The sequence below is a fragment of the Falco cherrug genome, chromosome 3, assembly GCF_023634085.1.
Source record: "Falco cherrug isolate bFalChe1 chromosome 3, bFalChe1.pri, whole genome shotgun sequence".
Taxonomy (NCBI): Eukaryota; Metazoa; Chordata; class Aves; order Falconiformes; family Falconidae; genus Falco; species Falco cherrug.
Genome location: NC_073699.1, coordinates 82,164,328 through 82,183,636, shown reverse-complemented (window position 1 = coordinate 82,183,636; position 19,309 = coordinate 82,164,328). Strand labels below are relative to the sequence as shown.

The following is a 19,309-nucleotide window of genomic DNA, read 5'->3' as shown; positions in this document are numbered from 1 at the left end:
CCTGATAGCAACAGTCATCTGGTTTTGATAAGCAATTGCTTTTTTATATTTGGTGATTAAAATTTCAAATTCTTCAGTCTGAGAATGTGCCATGTCCCATATTCGTGCCAATGGTCCTATCTAAGTTGTAGGTCAGGGGTCCTCAAACTACGGCCCACCGGCTGGATACGGCCCCCCAGGGTCCTCAATCCAGCCCCCGGTATTTACAGAACACCCCCCCCCCGCCGGGGGCTGGGGGGGAAACCAAGCAGCCGCAGATGGCTGCCTGCCACTTCATCCGCGCGCCGGCCCCCTGGTTAAACAGTCTGAGGACCCTTGTTGTAGGTCAATATTCCACCAGCATCAATGTGAATTATCTTTTTGGTTTCTATAAAGTCACTGTCATTACGCAGAACATCACAAAGCAAACCCAACACATACATAACCCAATTTTCACTTAAGTACAACCATGCAGTTACCATACGTAGCCTAAATAGCAGGTACCTGAGGTCATATTACTCGTACAAGGGTCATGTAACCAAGGGCAGCACTGTTCATGGCATCCCCATTTTACATCCACGAGTATTGATTAGGTTACCTTTGTTACCCATGCATTTGGTCCCTTGAACTGGCAGCCATATTCTATTAGCTACAATAATGGGGAGTGGAGCCTATTGGTAAACGGGTTCTTCTTTCCTTACTTATGGTGCGGTGATAAATAGATACACTCAACAGACTACTTTTATTTGCTACCTCTAAGCTTTGATAAAACGGAGTTTATGATACTGGCACCAATCCATTAATAGGGTCCCTAACAGCAGAATTCCCCTATGGAACCAAATGGCCTGTGTTTCATATTCATTTATAACAAAGGTTTGCATGGTAACACAAGCAATGTCACTGCTGGTATTAGCCACAAATTTGTGAACACCAACTCATGTTTTCTTGAAAATCTTCCAGAGTGTTTTCCAAGGGTTTAGGCTAATAGTCAAGGTATTGGTAGTTGCATTTTTTCCATTTATTAAATCCATGGTTTGACCCATTATAGTTTGTTTGCTTAATGATCTTACCTTGGATACTTCATTAAATGGTCCTAGCCTGGATACTTTATTACCAGTGATTTCTAAGTTGATAGAAACCTGTTCCCAGTCCCCTGGAAAGATCCCTAACTGTGCAGGTTTTCCAACGGGATGCACTAGTGTTCATATATAGGTACTATCCATTGTAAGCAATTTGAATAAACATATGTTAATGTTGTCCCATTAAATTTGAATGTAAGATTCAAATACTTCAGAGGTAAAACCTGCATATTGTGGGGGAGATCCTTGGGTAACTATTACTGGTGTAGCAGTGGTAGTGGGAATCAGGGAAATTTCAAATTGCATACTGCCTACTGTGGCATACGAGCCATAACCAAGGTTACTTGGCTCACAGCCTCCTACAACGAATTTTAATGGTTCCATTCCCAGCAGGCATCACTGACCCCTGTTGTGTTGCCTGATATTTTTGCATGTGTACATTTGTATAAGAGGAAAAACTGAATGGGACCTTCAGTAGTGTTGCGATCATTTGGGGGGGGCTGTCTCTCCTTTATAATGTATTGGCTTCTCCACTCAATTCCAGGTTCCCAGATACAGATCTTTAAGCAAATTTAAGGTTCATAAGGGCTTTCAAGTGGATACCCTGCTTCTTGCTAGCCTACTAGTGGGTTTTGAATATGTTCAGCCACACACTCTTGTGTTGTCATGGAAGAGGTTACCATCATCCTTAGGTTTGCCTGATTATCGCATAGTGCATCAACATTTATCTAATAGTATCCTAGATATCCCAACACAAGGGTCAGAGCTGTTTGATATATAAAGGATCCCAACTTTGCAGATGTTGTCAACATTCTTTCTGATGACAGCTTCCTGACAGGAAGTGTTGTTAATGAAGTTCCAGGGAACATTTAGTGTCCTCACTAGATGGACACTTTCCATAGCATGCAGGGCAAATGGCATCTTTCACTCATTCATGCAGGAGGTCAGTGGTTCCTAGGGAGTGAGAACAAAGACTTATGACTTGTACTGTATCCAAGCCTCTGTAATGACAAATTTCACTCCCATACTATCTGCAGCTTCCTATGTTCCTTTCCCTCAAAAGCACTGCAAAGTAACCCGGAGTTTTCCTAGTAATGCGTGTTGATTTCTCACCTGATCCACACTGAGGTGTTCAAAGCATCCTGCTGGCACTGGATAAACACAGGAGATTGTTCAAAACCTTTATACAGTGGACTACCTGTCCTGCCTGTCAGGATTTTAGAATTGCATGGTGTCCCGTAAGTTTCCTCCTCAATCAGTGCCACCTATGTGCCATTTGATTTTTTTAAGCAACATGCTTCATCTTTCTTCTCTACCATTACTAAGGTCAACAGAGTAAGTGCAAAGTCAACTTAACTCCATGCCCAAGACAGCATTCCTGTACTGATTTATTTTTAAAATGTGACCCATTATCTGACTGTATCTCTTGTGGCATTGGTGGTGTAGCAAATCATCGGTTTCATCACGCTACAGTTTGCAATCTGGATGCAGTGTGTGCAAGGTAAGCACTATCCAAACCACTCACTACTTCAGCCACGGTCATAATAAATTTCCACCCCTTGGAGGTACATGTCATGAGTCTGATATAGTCTACTTGCCCAGAACCCCAAAGGACTTTTCCTTCCCTAAGTTTTGCTTGTAGTTGAATAGAGAATTCTTAATTTCATTATCAAATCCACTGGTTGTCACTATATGATCTGTTTGTTTCTCAGTAATTGGCCAGCCTCGTCTTCACATGCTAATGCAAGTCATATGCTCCAGTGTCTCCAACTCATTCATGCAGTCATTCAGCACGCAAGGCAGAAAGCAGGCCTTGAGTACTAAATGGCTAGGAAAATGCCATCATTTTCTGGTGTGCTGCTATATGCCCTATAGTAATAGTACGACAACTGGAAATATATTTGCTGGCAACATTTGCTTCCCTGTATATTGAGATATATAGGGAATTTGCCCAATTTCCTAGCCATTTTGTAGCACTAGCCCATACAGCATAGGAATCAGCATACATGGCCCGTGCACCATTTCTAAGCACTAATACTGTGGCATAGAGCTCTCCTAATTGAGCAAAACCTTTTATTTGCTCAGTTACTACAGGTTCTTTGGCTACAAATACAGCAGCAGCCATCCCTTGCCATTTACCCTGTATTCTGTGAGCACTCCTGTCAGTAAACCAGACACAATCTGGTTGACAGCAGTTGAATTCGGGGGCACCCTGCATAAAAGAGCAAGGAGGCTCCATGTATTCAATGAGAATTCCTATATGCTCTGCTTCGGTAATTTTATTCTGCTTAGGTAAGCCATCTACAGTTTCATGGTGATAGATATATAGTACTCACCTTCGTACAGGGGTCTTACACACTATAACCTAAAGGTACTGGTTTACCAGCAAGCATAGGTTTAAGAATAGGTATTGGCAATGTAATTTTATGCTCCCTGGGCCAAGGGTTAGTCCTCTCTGTAAGCTGCTAACAGCATCTTTTCAAAAGTGGGATGATGGTGCTCGTCGCTCTGCCAGATATACATATATACTGCACAGCAGTGACCTCCTGTGGTAATTTTAATGTTTCTAGTTCTTTAGATAATACAGCATGAGCAATGGTCAGCGTTTAAAACATGCACTAAGGTTTTGTGAGTAAAACCTTAGTAAAAGCTCTGCAGGAGGTGTTTGTTCAGTACCTAGGCAACAGGTGCTGGTCCTTCCAGTTCAGCTAAAATAGTGGTTTTCAGGGAGGCAGTCTGCAGGCTGCCTGCTGAGGTCCACTGCTACGTGCTTGCTGCCCCAACATCAGCAGGATGTAAAGTACGTTGTCAACACAAAATGCAAGTCCAGGGACTTCTAATATTTGTCCGTGCAGTATTTAGAAATAATACTGAACCTAATGCTAATGATCAAGCCTCAGCTGGGGTATGGTGGAGCTAGTTGGCTCTGGCTGTCCAGATTTGTGCTAGACAGCCAAGGGTGTTTCCCTCAGGGAAACACAGGGGCTCCCAGCAACCTCCTCTTGTGCCTTTCTGCGTTTGTAACTAACTGGGGCTAAACTTTTGACTAAAGCAACTTAGTTTGAATTTCTAGTTGTCTAAAATCTGTTTCTCATGTATACCTTTCCTTTTCCGCATCTTCCTTTTCCTTTTTCCATCGTACAATTTCCCCCTTCAATTCATCAATCTTATCTGCTGCTGCTCTAAGACCGCTACCTAATAGCCAGTGTATAGCATTTTCCCCCTTTCCCTTCTTTCTGCTACATCAGGAAGATTACTACTTCATGTCTGAAGTCCTACCTTTCAGGCATTTGCATTAGACAAATGACTAACCATTGGTTAAATGATGTTTTTGCATCGGTTGAAAGGAGCAACCCCTTCAGGTAGCTGTGAAATTCATACAATAACATGCTCCTGGTAGAGGTGTGTTGGAAGTCCCTTATTCATTGTGGAATCCATGTTCTTCACCTCTGTTTTCACCTTTTTAATTGCTAGCTTCCCTAACTATGTTGGGGAAACAGGGAAATTATAGCAGCACTTTTTCAATTGTTCTGCAGTTTGGACTAGTAAACAAGCACACTGGCTTGGAATACCTGCACTCACCTAGACATGAATATAGAAATGACCTAGTCGTGCACTTACTCACCACCTCACTGGGCTGAAAGTTCACTGGTGGAATACACACATTACCAACTTTCTTTTACAGCCCTCTCTTGTACCTGCTACACAAATCCTAGGTGTCTCCAATACCTGGCTCTTCACCTGCTCACCAGCTAGTCCAGCTTAGTTTAGGAGATCTCACTCACACACAAAAAAACGTTCTAAATGGAGTTTACAGAACAGACTGCAATCACCAGGCACAGCAGGATAATCGCATAGACCAGCAGCTTGCTGTCTTGCCATGGACCCCTTTCATTACTCATCTTTTCTCTGCCTTCCCACCTTTGCTATCCCTGCTGGGTACTCTTCAGAGTCCCTCAGAAAGGGTCAGCCCAGTGCCCTCCTTAGAAGGAGCATGGGGTCTGCAAGTCCCATCATACAAGGGGGCCAGGATCCATTTCCCCTGCAAGCACTTCCGATCTTTGCAGTCAGTCCCACCTCTTCCTCTTTTCCTGCTGCTCATAAGGGTGCTTTCCTCATCTCCTGGTCTCCAGTGTTCCAGCTGCCTCACTGCTAACCTTTGGCACCAGCTGGCATCACCACCCTCTTCTTAATTCTTCATGAGCTCTTCCTGGGCCAGGGCTTCTTGCCAACCCAACGGCACCCTGCATGACAGCACCTGTCACAGAAGGTACTTCCATACAACTGCTTGCTGCATTTTCTTTCCTTGAGTTGTATCTAACTGTATTTTTAGGCTTCCTTTTGATATGAGTGCATATGACATGGATTTTGTAAAACTCTTCCAGTGTCTGACTGTGCTCTATCCATCAGCTCTCATCATAAACTTGACAACAAAGCCCATTATAACCTGTCCAGAGGGTCAGTTAAGGCTGCCTGTTAGAGGGAAGTGTTTCCTCTATTGTTAATTTTAAATACCTGCTAAGTGTCTGCAAGATTTATGCGGTGTTTTGGCACAAATGGGAAGAGTATCTACTGCACCACAGAATAAAACGGGGAACTTAATTTTGACTGTTGGTTTTTATTTAAAAAATGAGCCATTTAGTGGTGGGCCCAGCTTCACAGATATTACTGTCCAGGTACTTGTACTCACTGTTAAGCCGAAGGCTGCTGTCCTGTCCTTTTGTTGGGCACAGAAACCTCAACTTCTTTAGAAAAAGCCTCACAGAAGATCAGCCCAGCCTGTTGGAAAATGAGGGTTTTTTTAATGTTTCTCTCATTTTCCTTGTACCAGAGCAGTATCTTTCCACAAAAGGAGTCCATCCTGTGTGCCTGTTTCCTACTGAAGGAGATTCAGTCCTTCAGTTCTGCTGTTCCCTTGGCTCCCTATAGCCCTTGAAAACCACAGCACTTGCAGAACCAGTTGCTTCTTTGGCTTCTCAGCACTATCCAGGTTGTGTCAGGCTGAGGGCTGGCTGCTACCTAAGGTATGGAAGCCCAGAGTCACCTCTGGGCAGGGCACCCACAACCAGCACCCACACCACAGCACACGTCCACTGCCTGTCTCCCACAGACAGGCTGGGACCACTGAACAAGAATTCTGTTTGCCAAGAGTAGTGAATTGCATAGGAAGTAAAGCCTAGGAAGGTAAAAACTAACTACTGGCTTTCATCCACACTTTAATATACGTCCTACATCATGTGATCAGGAACTGCATTTCTGGGTCCTATGCTGTGCCTGCAGGACTTCAGAGAAACACAGCTTTCTTCTCATTCATTAACTGCAATATGAAAACTGCAGAAGCTTGGGTGGACTACACCTTCCCTTCAGTAATAATCCAATGGCCCAGCTAGAAGCATCTTGCCAAGCACTACTAACAAAGCATCATCCCAGAGTGCTTCTCCATCATACCTATTGTACCTTCTTTTTCTCTGCATTTTAATCGTCCACAGCATCCTGCTGCCAAAGCCTTTGTGCATCCAAACCAAAAGGCTCTCTTCCCAGCTCTTAGCTGTTACCATGATGGTCATAAGCCTTAAACTTTCTGTGAATCATAAATTCTGGTAGAGATGAAACAGCTCTTGCAGGTAAAGATATAATGCTCATTTGTGCCAGGGATACATTCTTAAGTTGCACTTTATTACAGAAAGATTCTGAAAGGCTAACAGGCAAAGAAATAACCAAAGAAGTTATGTGGGCTCTCGGCTGACTTGCTGTGGCTCATCAGTTCCTGGGGGACTGGAGCAGTGCAAGTACCAGTCAGGCACAGCATATGCTGCTGGAGATGACATCCTTGTCTCAGGAGCGTAGTACCTCCATTGGTCTTAAGATAAAAATACAGGAGGAAGTAAGGGATACTGGGTTTTCTGTGGATTCTGTTGTTGCTGGTAGCAAGTAGTGACAGGGCAGCCATTCTGTTTCAGTTGCTTTGTAGAGAAGGCAACGAGGCATTATACTAACACCATTGGGTGTCACTGCATACTGCTGCAGTCCTCCAGAGGCCTTCTTTGCCAAGCTGTCCCATGTGGGAGACACATGTCGTACATGGACTAAAGCTCTCCTTACACTTCAGACTTGGTCTAAGGCTGGGTTGATGCCTCAGGCTGCCTGGTCCCCTTTCTGTGGTCATGATGGCATACAGGCTCCACAGTGGACAGACATTCCTTCCCCTGGAATATGCTCCTTGTCCTGCAGAAGCTTCTCAACCTCCTGGGGCAGGCAAGGTTAGCCACTGCCTCTCTCCTTGGCTTGAGAGAACTGGCTTAGCCCTCCTGAAGAAAGCAAGTCACCCCTTCCTCACCGCAACACCTGTTCCTCTGAAGCAGGGGGGGCGGCATACCCCTGTCAGGAACTTTCTGCTCTTAGCTGGGTTCCTCTGATCACAGCAGGGGAGAAGTTTGGTTTGGTCCTGCCTGCAGACCCCAGTGCTCTGGCAAGCAGCAGGTCCTTGGCTTGCAGATTGCCTACAAAAAAGGAAAGAACTTAGATGTGTGAGGCAGGCACTACCAGCATAACTGGTCTTGTGAAGGCTGAAAAAAGCAGGCTAAACTGAAAAATAAAAATCCTTTCAGCCTTGCAGCCCAAGTATTTCTTACTGGAAGGGCTGCCAGGAGCTGCCTGAATCCACAGCTGAAAGCACAGACAGGTACACACGCAAGGAAGCTGCTACCTAGCCTATACCCCTACAGTTCAACAGTCTGCAGTGCAGGGGGGTTGTCTGTCTCCCATCTAGCAGCATTTCTTTAGCAGCCAGCTTGTCACTGGCCCTTTCCGTGGCATATTTGCAGACAAATGCAGACTGAGTAAAGAGGAAGAGAAGGAGGGAAGGAGGGCTAAGTGTAAATGCATGCTGGTAAGTCTGGGGGAACTCCAAAGAAACATCCCAGGTGGCTAGGTCCTGTGCTGCATCCCTGAAGCGTGATCTGCCAAGAGAGCACACACAGCTCTGCAAGGTGCAAACTCCTCCTCTGTATTCTAGGAAGCTCTGGAAAGGTGTACAGCATACAATTCATCAGGAATAAACAAGCCACTTTTGTTCTACTAGGAAACTACCACCCCGAGGATCCTGTGCTTCTTTTCCTACTGCAGACCACTAGTAAGGAGCTGGCCAGGCTTCTGAAGCAAACCTCACCTGTCAGGAACACGAGTCAAATCCACTGCCAAAAGAGGTAACATCGGTGTCCTTCTGGTTTGGGTCGAAAGGAAAACCAGGACAGCTAAGGGACATAATCCATCCTGCAGAGCGCAATACCGGCTGCATGAAGCTCTCACAATCCCTGTAACAAGATGTATCAGGGCAACTGCTTGGGACTCCCTCAGTGTGTTCCAAAGTGGACTTGTCCCTCATTTCACTGAGACAAAAACCTTTCTAGGCCTAGTCCCGGTGTTCATGAAGAGAGTGGAGAGACTGCTGCTGCCTTCCACCCCCTCCCGACCCAGCTCTCGGGCTGCCCTCATGTTCCACCCCCACCACACCAGCTGATGAGGTGGAACATACACTTGGGGAAAAGGGAAGAGGATCTTTCAAACAACCCCGTTCAGATCTTGGGCCTTTGGTGGCTGTCTCTCCGTATCGGTTGTGGTGCATGCACCAGACACCCTGAGTGAACCCAAAGCTCTGCAGTCTCCATTCCCTCCAGACTGAGAGTGACAAAGGCACAGGGACAACCTGGAGCTGATGCCCCGCTGTGTCTGCCTCAGTGCCAATGATGTGAGGCAGGTGGCAGGGCAAAGGATGTCAGAAAATTGTCAGCAGGGTACCTTACTGCCTGTTACGGAATACCAGCTGCTGGTTTTTTTCTGTAAATCGAGACCAAAAAATGGAAACTCCCAGAAAGAAGACTCATTAACGAAAAGCAAGGCCATTTTTGTGACAGCCTGCAGCGCGGTCACAGAACCCAGGGCCTTGCGCCCCAAAACCTTGACCCTGCTCGGCACCGCCGACCCAAGCCCAGCCAAGGTCCCGAGAGGGCTCCCCCGGAGAGGGGCTCCGGCCCTCGCTGGTCCCAGCGCCGCCCCGGGCTCTGCGACCGACCGGTGGGCAACGCACCGCTTGCCCAGCCCAGGGCGGGAAGAGAAAGATGAAGAGGCATCCCGCCACAGGCTGCGGCCGGCGAGGGAGGGCGAGGGACGGACTCACCGTCCCGCCCGCCCGCGGGGCAGCCACCCCCGCAAGTCCCGGCTGCCGCAGCGGGGCGCGGGCAGGCGGCGGCCCCCGCCTGGCTGGGGGGAGCGTCACGGGCCTCGGGCGCCCCCCGGCGGCTAGAGGCCACCACCGGTCGCGGGCCGACTCCGCTGCAAGAGGGGTGTGGGGCGCTTGCAGCGGCGCGGCCGGCAGCCGGAGAGCGGCCGGGGCTGGGTGGGCAGGGGGCGGTGCCGAGGGCACCTCGCAGCGGGCGGGCGGTGCTCTTCGGGCAGGGCCGGGGCCGAGGGAGGCTGCCAGCGCTCCCCGGGCCAGGCGCCGGCTATGAGGAACGGGTAGCGCCGGCAGGGGCGCGGAGCTCGCTCGGCTGCGCTGCTGCCTGTAGCGAGTACGCGCTGCGCTGCGCTACGCTCCGCCTCGCACAGCCGCCAGGAAGGAGCGCTGCCCGGCTGTGCTGCTCTGCCCCCACCCCGAGCTTTTGCCCCGCCCCGAGCCTTTGCCCCTCCCCGAGCTTTTACCCCGCCCCGGGCCGTTACACCGCCCTGAGCCCTTGCCCCGCCCCGAGCCTTTGCCTCGCCCCGAGCCCTTGCCCCGCCCCGAGCCCTTGCCCCGCCCCGAGCCCTTGCCACGCCCCGAGCCTTTGCCCCGCCCAGAGCCCTTGCCACGCCCCGAGCCTTTGCCCCGCTCCGAGCCCTTGCCTCGCCCCGAGCCTTTGCCCCGCCCCGCCCCTTTGCCCCGCCCCGAGCCCTTGCCCCGCCCCGAGCCCTTGCCCCGCCCCGAGCCCTTGCCCCGCCCCGAGCCCTTGCCCCGCCCCGCCCCTTTGCCCCTCCCCGAGCTTTTACCCCGCCCCGGGCCGTTACACCGCCCTGAGCCCTTAGGCCTCCGTGCCCGGGCGGCAGGGTGTGTGGGGTGCGCTCCGAGGCGGATGCTGGCTGCAGGCGCTCGGGGGCGGCTCTGTCCCGGCCTGGGGCCGCAGCGTGCTCGGGTGGCGCCGTGTGCGCCTTTCCCTGTTCGGCGGGCCAGCGAGGGAGCTGCCGCCGCACCGCTTAGCGGGTTCCTTTCCCTGGCGTCTCTACCCCGGGGTGGTGGCTGTCGCTTGCTGCTGGCGCCGCTCGGTGCCGCCGTGCGGGGGAGGTTGCCGGGTGCTGCTGTCGGGTTTCCCTCGGGATGGCAGCCAACGGCACGGTAAGGCGCGGCCGCCTGGGCACCCTTGCAGCGCCCATCCCGCTCGTTTGCCCCCGGCATGGTGTCTATGGGTAGCGTAGCTCAGGGTCGAGCTGCCGACGCCGGGGGGCTAGGCCATCTACTGCAGCCAGGTCAGAGTGGGCACGTCTTTCTCGGTGCCAGGTGAAGAACTTGCTGTTTGGTTGGATGCTGGGAAGGTCTTGGTGGGGTTGGATGGAACATGGAGCTGATGGCTGGCTCTGGCTTAGCTCTGCCGGGAGAGTGCCATCATCATGGGCTCTTCGCTGGCTGGTTCCTACCCGACTGAGTTTCCTCAAGTACTGTCTGAGCTCTAGGCACCTTGACCACCCCCAAGCCATTTTACCTGGTGTCCTCCTGCGGTCTGTCTGAATGCCAGCATTTCATCCTTTTGCAGAGCTCTTCTAGAAGATGCCAAGTGGAAAAAAGTGCTCTGAAACATTTTGCCCTCAAGATGAAGCCCAGCAGGGTACGTTTCTTGTACCCTGGTGCTTCTTTCACAGCAGTTTTTTTGTATCTCCTTTTATAGGAGGTTTTTAACCAGTGCTTCAAGAGCACCTTCCTGAAGAGTCTTCAAGTGAGACAACGGACCTGGCCTTACCAAACAGTCTTGATTTTAGTTTGCTCACCTACCTCTTGTATCTTGAAATGCAAGAGGTGTATTCCAAAACACCGCAGGCAAATTTTTAAAGAATGTTCAATTTATTTGTTTGACTGCATGTTGATACTGCAGCAGAAAATTACCTCTGAGTGTTGGGACTGAACATACTGAAAATATTTTTCAGTCCAGTCTGACTAAGCAGTTGTTCAGGTGAGTGATATGTAATCACGGAGGTAAATCCCAAAGGGTACCCTTAGGAGCAAGCACAAAGACATTTCAACCTCTGAGGGTACCTCTTTGACTCAGTTTGAAAAACATTGTTCCCAAGTGGGGCCTTGCTTTGGAGCTTTAAGCCTTTATGCCCCTTTGTTCTGGGTTGTTAGAATCTCAGTTGTTCTTCATATTATGGTTGTCACTGCACAGAGGAAGACTGGAGATCAGGGGGACCATTACATGCTTCTGCATGCCTTGGGATGGATCTTGTAGTTCCTCTGTAACACCTTAGTTAATGGTGATAATTCTTGTTCTTCTGGAAATTTTGTGAAGCAGCAAATTAGTGCACGAAGGCTTTCAGCCTTTGTGTGCATGGCAAAGTGATGGACTACTAGCCCAGGTGGAAGCATCCTTTCACCTATGCATCCTGTGGACCAGCCAGGCTGGGTTGAGAATGTTGTGACCTTAAGAAATAGGTGGGCCTGTGTATGAGTGGGAGATCAGCTGAAGGTGGTATCAGGGTCAGCATCAGTATTAGGCAATCTTCCTGCAGCACGGGTAAGATTACTACTTTGTGTCTGAAGCTGTCTCTTTCAGGCACTTGCCTGAAATGTATGTGTAAATATGCATACATACTTACGTATATATGTACTGTAGCAAAAGGATTACTCATCTGAGGTCAGAATTTTACCTCAGAGAGAGATTTGAAAAGTAATCTAGATTTTTTTCCCTTGATCCTGGGGAAGCGAGGATTTCATCTGGGGGCTTCTAGCCTCCCATGCTGGCAGCAAGTATCCGTTGTTCTTTGTATGCCAGCCAGGCACAAAGCACATCACATTTTATGGCTCTTGAATCTGAGACTAATAAATGTGTATTAGTAATAAGTGTAGGTAGTAATTTTTAGGATATGTCATTGCCATCTCTTCACAAAGGGAGAAAATGCTTTAAACCAAGAACACGTAAAAAATGTCTTACATAGTTTGCTTCACCTGGGAAGGTTGATGGCTATTAAATAGAGGCTTCTCAAAGTGAAGATGCCTCCTCAGCTATAACCATTGAGATAGTGGCCGCAAGGGTCTGCTTTTAATGCTGAATTTGCCCAGTAAAGTAACAAACAGCATCTGGTGGGACTGTAGGTGCCCTCCAAAACCAAATTCTTGTCTGTTCCCTTGTTCCTTTTCTCAGTTGTTAGCTGGTTTGAACAGTAGGGAATGTTTTGAAACTTGTAATTTATGCTAGCCTGTCTCATTTAATCCCAATAAAAGAAAGACAACATTTAAAACAATGTGCAAGACTTGCTAGCAGCCTTCAAGTCTTTTCTCATTGCCTTTCTTTTTACCTTTTTTTTATTTTCCCCCTTGACTTTAGTTTTGATACTTGGGTCTTTGTCATCTAGACAAAATCTCCCTAGGCTTCCCCCCTCCCCCTGCCCTTTAATTAACTCTTTAATTACTAGGCTTCCTTTTCTAGTGCTTCTTTTTGGTGCCAAGAGGAGAGTCTCATCTCTTTCCATCTACTATTTATATATCCTGCCTATCAAATCGTTTTTGTGCTGCCCCGTGTGCCATCATGCCTTCAATATTTGAAAAAAAGTTACCTGAGTTTGGTAATCTCTACTTGTCTAATTAAATTCTTTTTGTTAGTTGAAACTGTTGGTAACCGTCCTGGATCAGAAACTTCCATGGTATGTCAGATCTGAAATGGTACAGTTTAGTGATAGATGGAAGACAGCACTGCAATTTTTTGCACAGTAGGATAGCGTTTTTGAAATGTAAAGCACAAGTAGGCAGCTTCAGCAGAGAACGGTGTTGACGGATTTGAAAAGTAGTTCTAAGAGGCTAACATGTTTTGGTAACGTCCAGATTGGACAGCAGACACCCCTCTTCACCCGACATCACTGCTTCTGACATCACTGCATGCTTTTTTGCTAGTCTCATCTTTTTTTCTTTGACAGGTGTCCCAGTTTCTCATCTCTTTAAGCTTCAACGTAACTGCAGTCAGGCTGCAATCTTTACCAGATTCTGGAACTTCTGGTGAAACCTGGACTCCACTGAAGTCTGTAGGGATTTCAACACTGACTTAACGTGTTGGTTAGCACTGATGTCCTGTTTCAGAATCAGTAGAACTGTTTGTCCTAGGCTTCGTTTTCTCCTGGAAAATAAGAAAACTTACACTCTCTGAACATTCAGGTCTGCTTCTTTTAATTGGTTCACTGATCAGATGTATTCAAATGCCCTTATACTTTTCTTTGCTCTTTCCATACTAAATGTGCATGGGCTTCTTGAGAAGTTTATGGTGTATTTACATCTATTTTGGAATCATCTCCTTGTGGATGGTTTCATGGGAGTTGTTTTGTAGTGGCTGCAATCCAAGTGCAACTGAAGCTGATGCATCTGATTTTTGTACTCTGTTCATGATTTTTTGTTCTGTTACCTGTATTGCAGTAGGTATGTCCACATAGGTGGGAAGTATCTTTATCCTTTGTACACTTCTAAATTTATAGAGTAATACATTTCACTTCTAGTTACCCTTCCTGATTTTTAAAATAACCTGCAAGTAGTATCTTTTACCCCATGGGACTCTCCTAGGAGTGTTGCATGTTTAAAAGAGAGAATGCTCAAATAATATGTAGGTTCTAATTAAAAGGATTTATTAGTATAATACAAAATAATGTTAAAAAGCTTTGAAAACTTTGTGCTATCTTTAGGATTTTTTTCCCCTTGTCTTCATGCAGTGAAGGAAGCCGTGAATAGTCTATAAAGATGTTTTGTTTTTTCTTTAATCTCAGGATTTCTTAGCAGCTGTAAGTGAAAAATATTTGGGAGTTGTTTGGGATATTTAATTTAATGCTTTTATTTAGGAGGGAAGTAAGTTGACCTTTGAGCAGCTATTGATCTTGATCGAAGTTATAATAAACAGCTTTGATATGTGTTGCTAATGTCTCTTCATCGCTTTTCAGTTTTCCAACTTTCAGGCCTAGATTTTGTGATGTCCTTTCACTGGCTTTCTTGATGTCATCTTACCTTTCTGTATTTCAGTTAACACTGAGTTTCTTTAGTGATCATTAGCAAGTGAAAGATGATAAAAGTAAAATATACTTTTCTGCTCTAGGCTTTCCCCAATATAGCTGTGTTTGTTCGAATTTCAAACCTCTGTTCAGTGTACCACAACTGTTTTCTTATATGGGGTTCTATCCTTTTTATTAAAAAAAAAAAAAGTAGTAATTAAAAAGGAAATGAATGTCTGGTCCTGTTGACTTTAGTAAGACTGGGATGTTTTTGTACACTGCATACAAAGAAATGAGCCCAGGTGAGAGGTTGCAATGGGTAAGTTTCAACTTGAAGCTTAACTTTGGGTAAAGTGTACTGTGAGGGAAAAGCTTGTGGAGAGCACATTTTGCATTATTGACATATTGAACAAACAGCTGATCTCACCTAGAATAACTAAAGTGCTGCTTTATTTTTTGCTATTCCTTTATACTCTACTCTTACAGAAATTACACAGATAAGATAGTTGTATTTGAAGATATTTAGGACCTTTAATATAACCTTCAAAAGCAAAGGTTATATTATCAGATAATCCTTATTATCATAATTCCTTTTCTTAAATTAAGATTTCTCTCAACACAGGTAAAGCTCCCAGCTATAAACCCTAAATACCCAAGCAGAATGCCAAATGTTTCTACAAACAAGGAATTTAGTGGGAAAAATAAGCTTTCCTTCCCACCTATGTAAGTAGTACGCTTATGAAATCCATTAAACTCCTAAGCCTGCAACTATTTGTGCATGCAAGTAGTATTACTCCTTGTAAAATTGCAGGGATCAGTAGATGTGTGTATGGACTTCGTGGATCCTTACTGCTAGTAAACTTGCCATCATGTGCGATGCTAAAATAATTTTACAAACAACTATAATAGTAGCACTTTAACTCATATGGAAAAGCTATTCAATATACATTTACTTTAGGAAAACTAAGCATACTGTTGCATGTCTTCATGTAGCACTTTCATCGTATTCTAAATTGTATGGGTTTTTTCTCAATACCAGTGAAATAACAAGTATACCTTGTTAGTTCTGTAAGCATAGGTTACAGAGACACAAGTAAGACTACCATTTTAAGAAAACATAAACTGTAGCCCATATAAGGTCAGGCACAGCAAAAATACTGTAATGAACATCTGGAAGATAAGTCTTTTAAGCAAATTGTTGTATCATCTGTGATGTGATGTAATCACATCATCAGTTGTGTGCACAACTGAATTGTTTCTGTGTACTTTGTCTTAAAAATTTATTGCAGAGCGATCAGTAATCCCAGTGTGGTTTAGAAATGTTAAGGATACAAAATAAGTAATTAAACTGTCTAATGAACTTGAGAGCAAATCTGTGATAAACTTTCACCTTCATGCAGCACAGAATGAGTACTGTCAGCCTTTTTTACTTACGCATTCTTTGTATGATTTCCCTTTTTCATTTTTTCACCTCTAAGACCAGCACTGTGTAAGTATTATACATGTAAAACTGCAATAAAATGGGTGGCTTTTCTCATGTAAGATTACACATTACTGAATCAGACATCATTATGTGCTTTGATTTTGTTAGTTTTGTTTATTAGATGATTACATGTAGAATATATAATTAGTTACTTAGAAATAAATTATAAGGCTATTGCCTCTTCTGTGCAAAATAAAATCTTCCCACCTAATTCCCGTTTTGGTTTATTTATGCTTTGTTTTCCTTAATATATTTGGATTTACAGGCCTGCTGAGAGAAAAAGTGAAGCAGTAAACTTGAGCAAATTAATTGGCAATGGTTATGGGACGGACTGGTTTCAGCAGTGTACTGGATGTGAAAAAAAGATTCAAAAAACATCTGAAAATAGTGAGCAGTCCAAAGGTAAAATTATTGAAAGCGGTTTCTTCTGAAGTGAGTTTGGATCTCAAGGTAACAGCAGAAGTTAGCCTGAACAATTTGTGTGGTGCACTCTGAGTATGATGAGACTTAATGAATTACTATGCTTAGCTTACAGTACGCTACGACCAGCTAAAGAAAAGAGTGTTCCTGTTTGTAGCTGGTGAATACTGGGGCTTTCATGGATTTTTTTTTCATCTTTACAAATGCAGAAGTAGGCTCTGTTCTGATCCAAGGGCTTCTGTGTGATGCGTTTTTGTAAAATGTTACAGACACATGCTGTTCTTCTGCCTAAATTTAAGCAGACCGTACAATATTAGTTGCCTATTTGTTGTGAACAGCATTTGGCCCCAAATGTTTTTCTGAAAACTTCTGTGACAAATGTCGTCAATACTTGTGCTTAAGAAATAGATGACTATTCATAAAAAAATTACCAACATAAATATATGCAGGTTGTTGAAGACTGTGTCATTGCAGCAAGTTTTATTCGAGTGAAAGAAAGTTATCCAGTGTTTACCTATGATTTTAAACCTTTATCATGCATAATGGTAATAGTGATTAAAGACATCACTCGAAAACCCCTAGATATAAAGGTTAAAAGGCAGAAAATTCCTGTTACTTCTGTCCAAGACCTTTTGCTTGGTCTTTATACGGTGGCTTGGTAACCATGGTAGTTACATCAGTTTTCTATAGCAATCTCTTAAAATGCTGTTGAACATACACATTGCAAGCTCCAGACTTTTTTTGTTGTTTGTATCAGTGAATGCTTATGTATACACTGGGGATTGCCATCACTCCCCTGACTTTGATACATCAATGTGTGAAAGTCTTAGAGACCAGTTAATTCAGTTTCTCTGGCAATTTAGCATTTCCTGGATTCATCTTTGTCTTCCAGTAATATTTTTTTTTTTGTGTGTGTGTGTGTGTTCAGAACCTCTTCCTCCGGGTGAGCATCAGAAGAAAACAGGCAAACAGAAAACCAGAAGTGTGTTATTGTTCAGAAGAAAAACTGCTATAAAACTATGGGATGAAGCCTGATCTTGATCTGGACCTGAAAGAGGGTGCACAATCTGAGAAGCCACTCTTCAAAGTCAGCTTCAGTATCCAAACTCTGATCATGTAGAGGATGCTGCCTTAGGAGGTGCAATGACCTCACAATTCAACTGTGGAGCCTAAAAGTGCTCTTCCTTAGTATGAAAGAAAATCTTGAATATTATTCTTTTGTTTTCAGGTTCAGTGTAGCTTTCCTGTGCACTGATATTTTTCTTTTCCATTACTGTGAGTAAACTGAAACGATTTGTGATTTTTTTGAAATGTCAAATTCATTCATTTGGTGATAGTTTATTTCTTTAATGTGAAGTGTTCATCTTTTAAGACATTTGGGATATATAAAGCAATCTGAAGAGTTTTCAGAGCAATCATGGTATTGGTTTGGTTATACCACTTATGCATAGAGAACAAAATTATAGGTATACTCTAAACCTGCTGAAAAGTCAGTATGCTGCATAGTTTGATATATAGATAGATCTTATTTTTGAGATGCTTTTCTTTCACAGATTCTGAGGTAACATGACACCTGCTTTACTCGTATTGCCCTCCTTTTTCAATCATAGCTATTCTGATTGAGACTGATTCTGTATTTCGGTGTAAAAGGAGATATTTTTTTTTTTAATGCTCTTAACAGTATGGTTTCATTCAGGCATGTACCTTGACTCAATTTTGACCTTGTCCTTTTCATTCTTACGCATATGTATTGAAGGTAGTGCTTGTATTTTCTTCCCACTTGGGTACTTTTGTCTGCTCATCCAAAGCCATTGGCAGCATGAGCATCTTGCAGCTCCCTTTTGAGATAGCGCTTTCTCTGTTCTCTCTTGTGCAGGACGAGTCCAAGACACATCAGACAGGGGATATAACCCATTCTGTATGTAAATCTATAACCCATTTGTGTTTGATTATAGATTAGCATCATACTTCAAACTTTGTAGGTAGCTTGTCTGTCTTGTTAGTTAAAAAAGTAATGGAATTTGTATATATTTTGATGTGAGAGAGAAACTGAAAATTTTAGTTGACCTTTGTATTCTTATGGTTGAAGTTACCCTAAGAACTTTAATCTTTTTTTATTGTAGATTCAGAGCCATCACAGTCTGAATAGGCACCTGCAGGTAGAGTCAAAGCCACAGTTTCAGGGATGTTAGAAGTAACTTAAAAAGACTATTGGGGAAGTAAAGCTTTATGTGGCTTATATAGTCCACTATTTACATGTTTGTCAGATAGCTTTTTTATAGTTAAACTCATTCCTGATTGAGAAGTTTATTTGACTTATAATATGGATGAACTTTATTGTGCTTGATTACAGCAAATTTTAAAGAACAGGCAACAGCTGTCAGTGCATTTTCCTAGACATTTTTCTTAATGTAATAAACAAAAAAACCCAAAGCCGAAGTTTTCTCCTACACTAGACTAGTGCTCCTTTGCTGCTGTTAAACAGTTATCATATTGCTGCTGAATTGACTAGACACAGGCACAGTATCGATGTGTCCAAACCAGCAACTTTATTTAAGTACAGTTATACTCATGACCTATGCCATAAAGAAAGGTGAGGGGGAACTGTATGATATGGCATAAAATGTAAATAGAAAGAATCAAACTGGTATGGACCCTTGCAGTGAAAAAGGCAAACCTTCACTGGAAAGATGGCTTCTTAGCCGTTTATCCAGACCAGCTATTCAGCTTTCTAGGACAATTCTGTTGCTATGCCTGCTGCAGAAGAACTAGTTGATCAGTCATAGTGTTCAGCCACATAATTAAATTAAGACCTGCTGGCATTTCTTGTTACAGTCTTGATACACAGAAGATGAATCATTGGGTAACGGTGCTGTGAACTAGGCTATATATGATGTCTGCACTTTAAACTGTTAAATAAAAATTTTATTTATCCTGAAGTTCTGACTGAAAAAAAAAAATAGTATGTGCTAGATCCCCATGTTTATTCGCACCAGCAAAACAGTTTGTACTTTGTATATAAATCATCTGAATATTTTGAAAAAGCTAGATATGCTGATATTTTTAACACTTGTTCTTTTATCTACCTGAATTAGGCTGTATTCATGAAATCTTATGAATAATTAAATATTTATTATAAAGCACA

At 44.3% G+C, this 19,309-nt stretch overlaps 1 protein-coding gene across 2 annotated transcripts; it reads left to right on the top strand.

The window, feature by feature from the left end:
• The first annotated feature begins 5,207 nt into the window (after positions 1-5,207).
• Positions 5,208-19,309, top strand: C3H7orf57 (chromosome 3 C7orf57 homolog). 2 transcript variants are annotated; one of them, XR_008731570.1, is made up of 5 exons: positions 5,208-5,328; positions 8,140-8,263; positions 14,884-14,984; positions 16,010-16,146; positions 17,093-19,309. XR_008731570.1 is itself a non-coding variant. In XM_027798605.2 (4 exons), the coding sequence occupies exons 1-4, from the start codon at positions 10,405-10,407 to the stop codon at positions 17,197-17,199; spliced, it is 363 nt and encodes a 120-aa protein (XP_027654406.1). In that variant the 5' UTR covers positions 10,117-10,404; the 3' UTR covers positions 17,200-19,309. The 2 variants fall into 2 exon arrangements, 1 of the variants encoding a protein (XP_027654406.1); XM_027798605.2 differs by lacking the exons at positions 5,208-5,328; positions 8,140-8,263 and adding an exon at positions 10,117-10,422.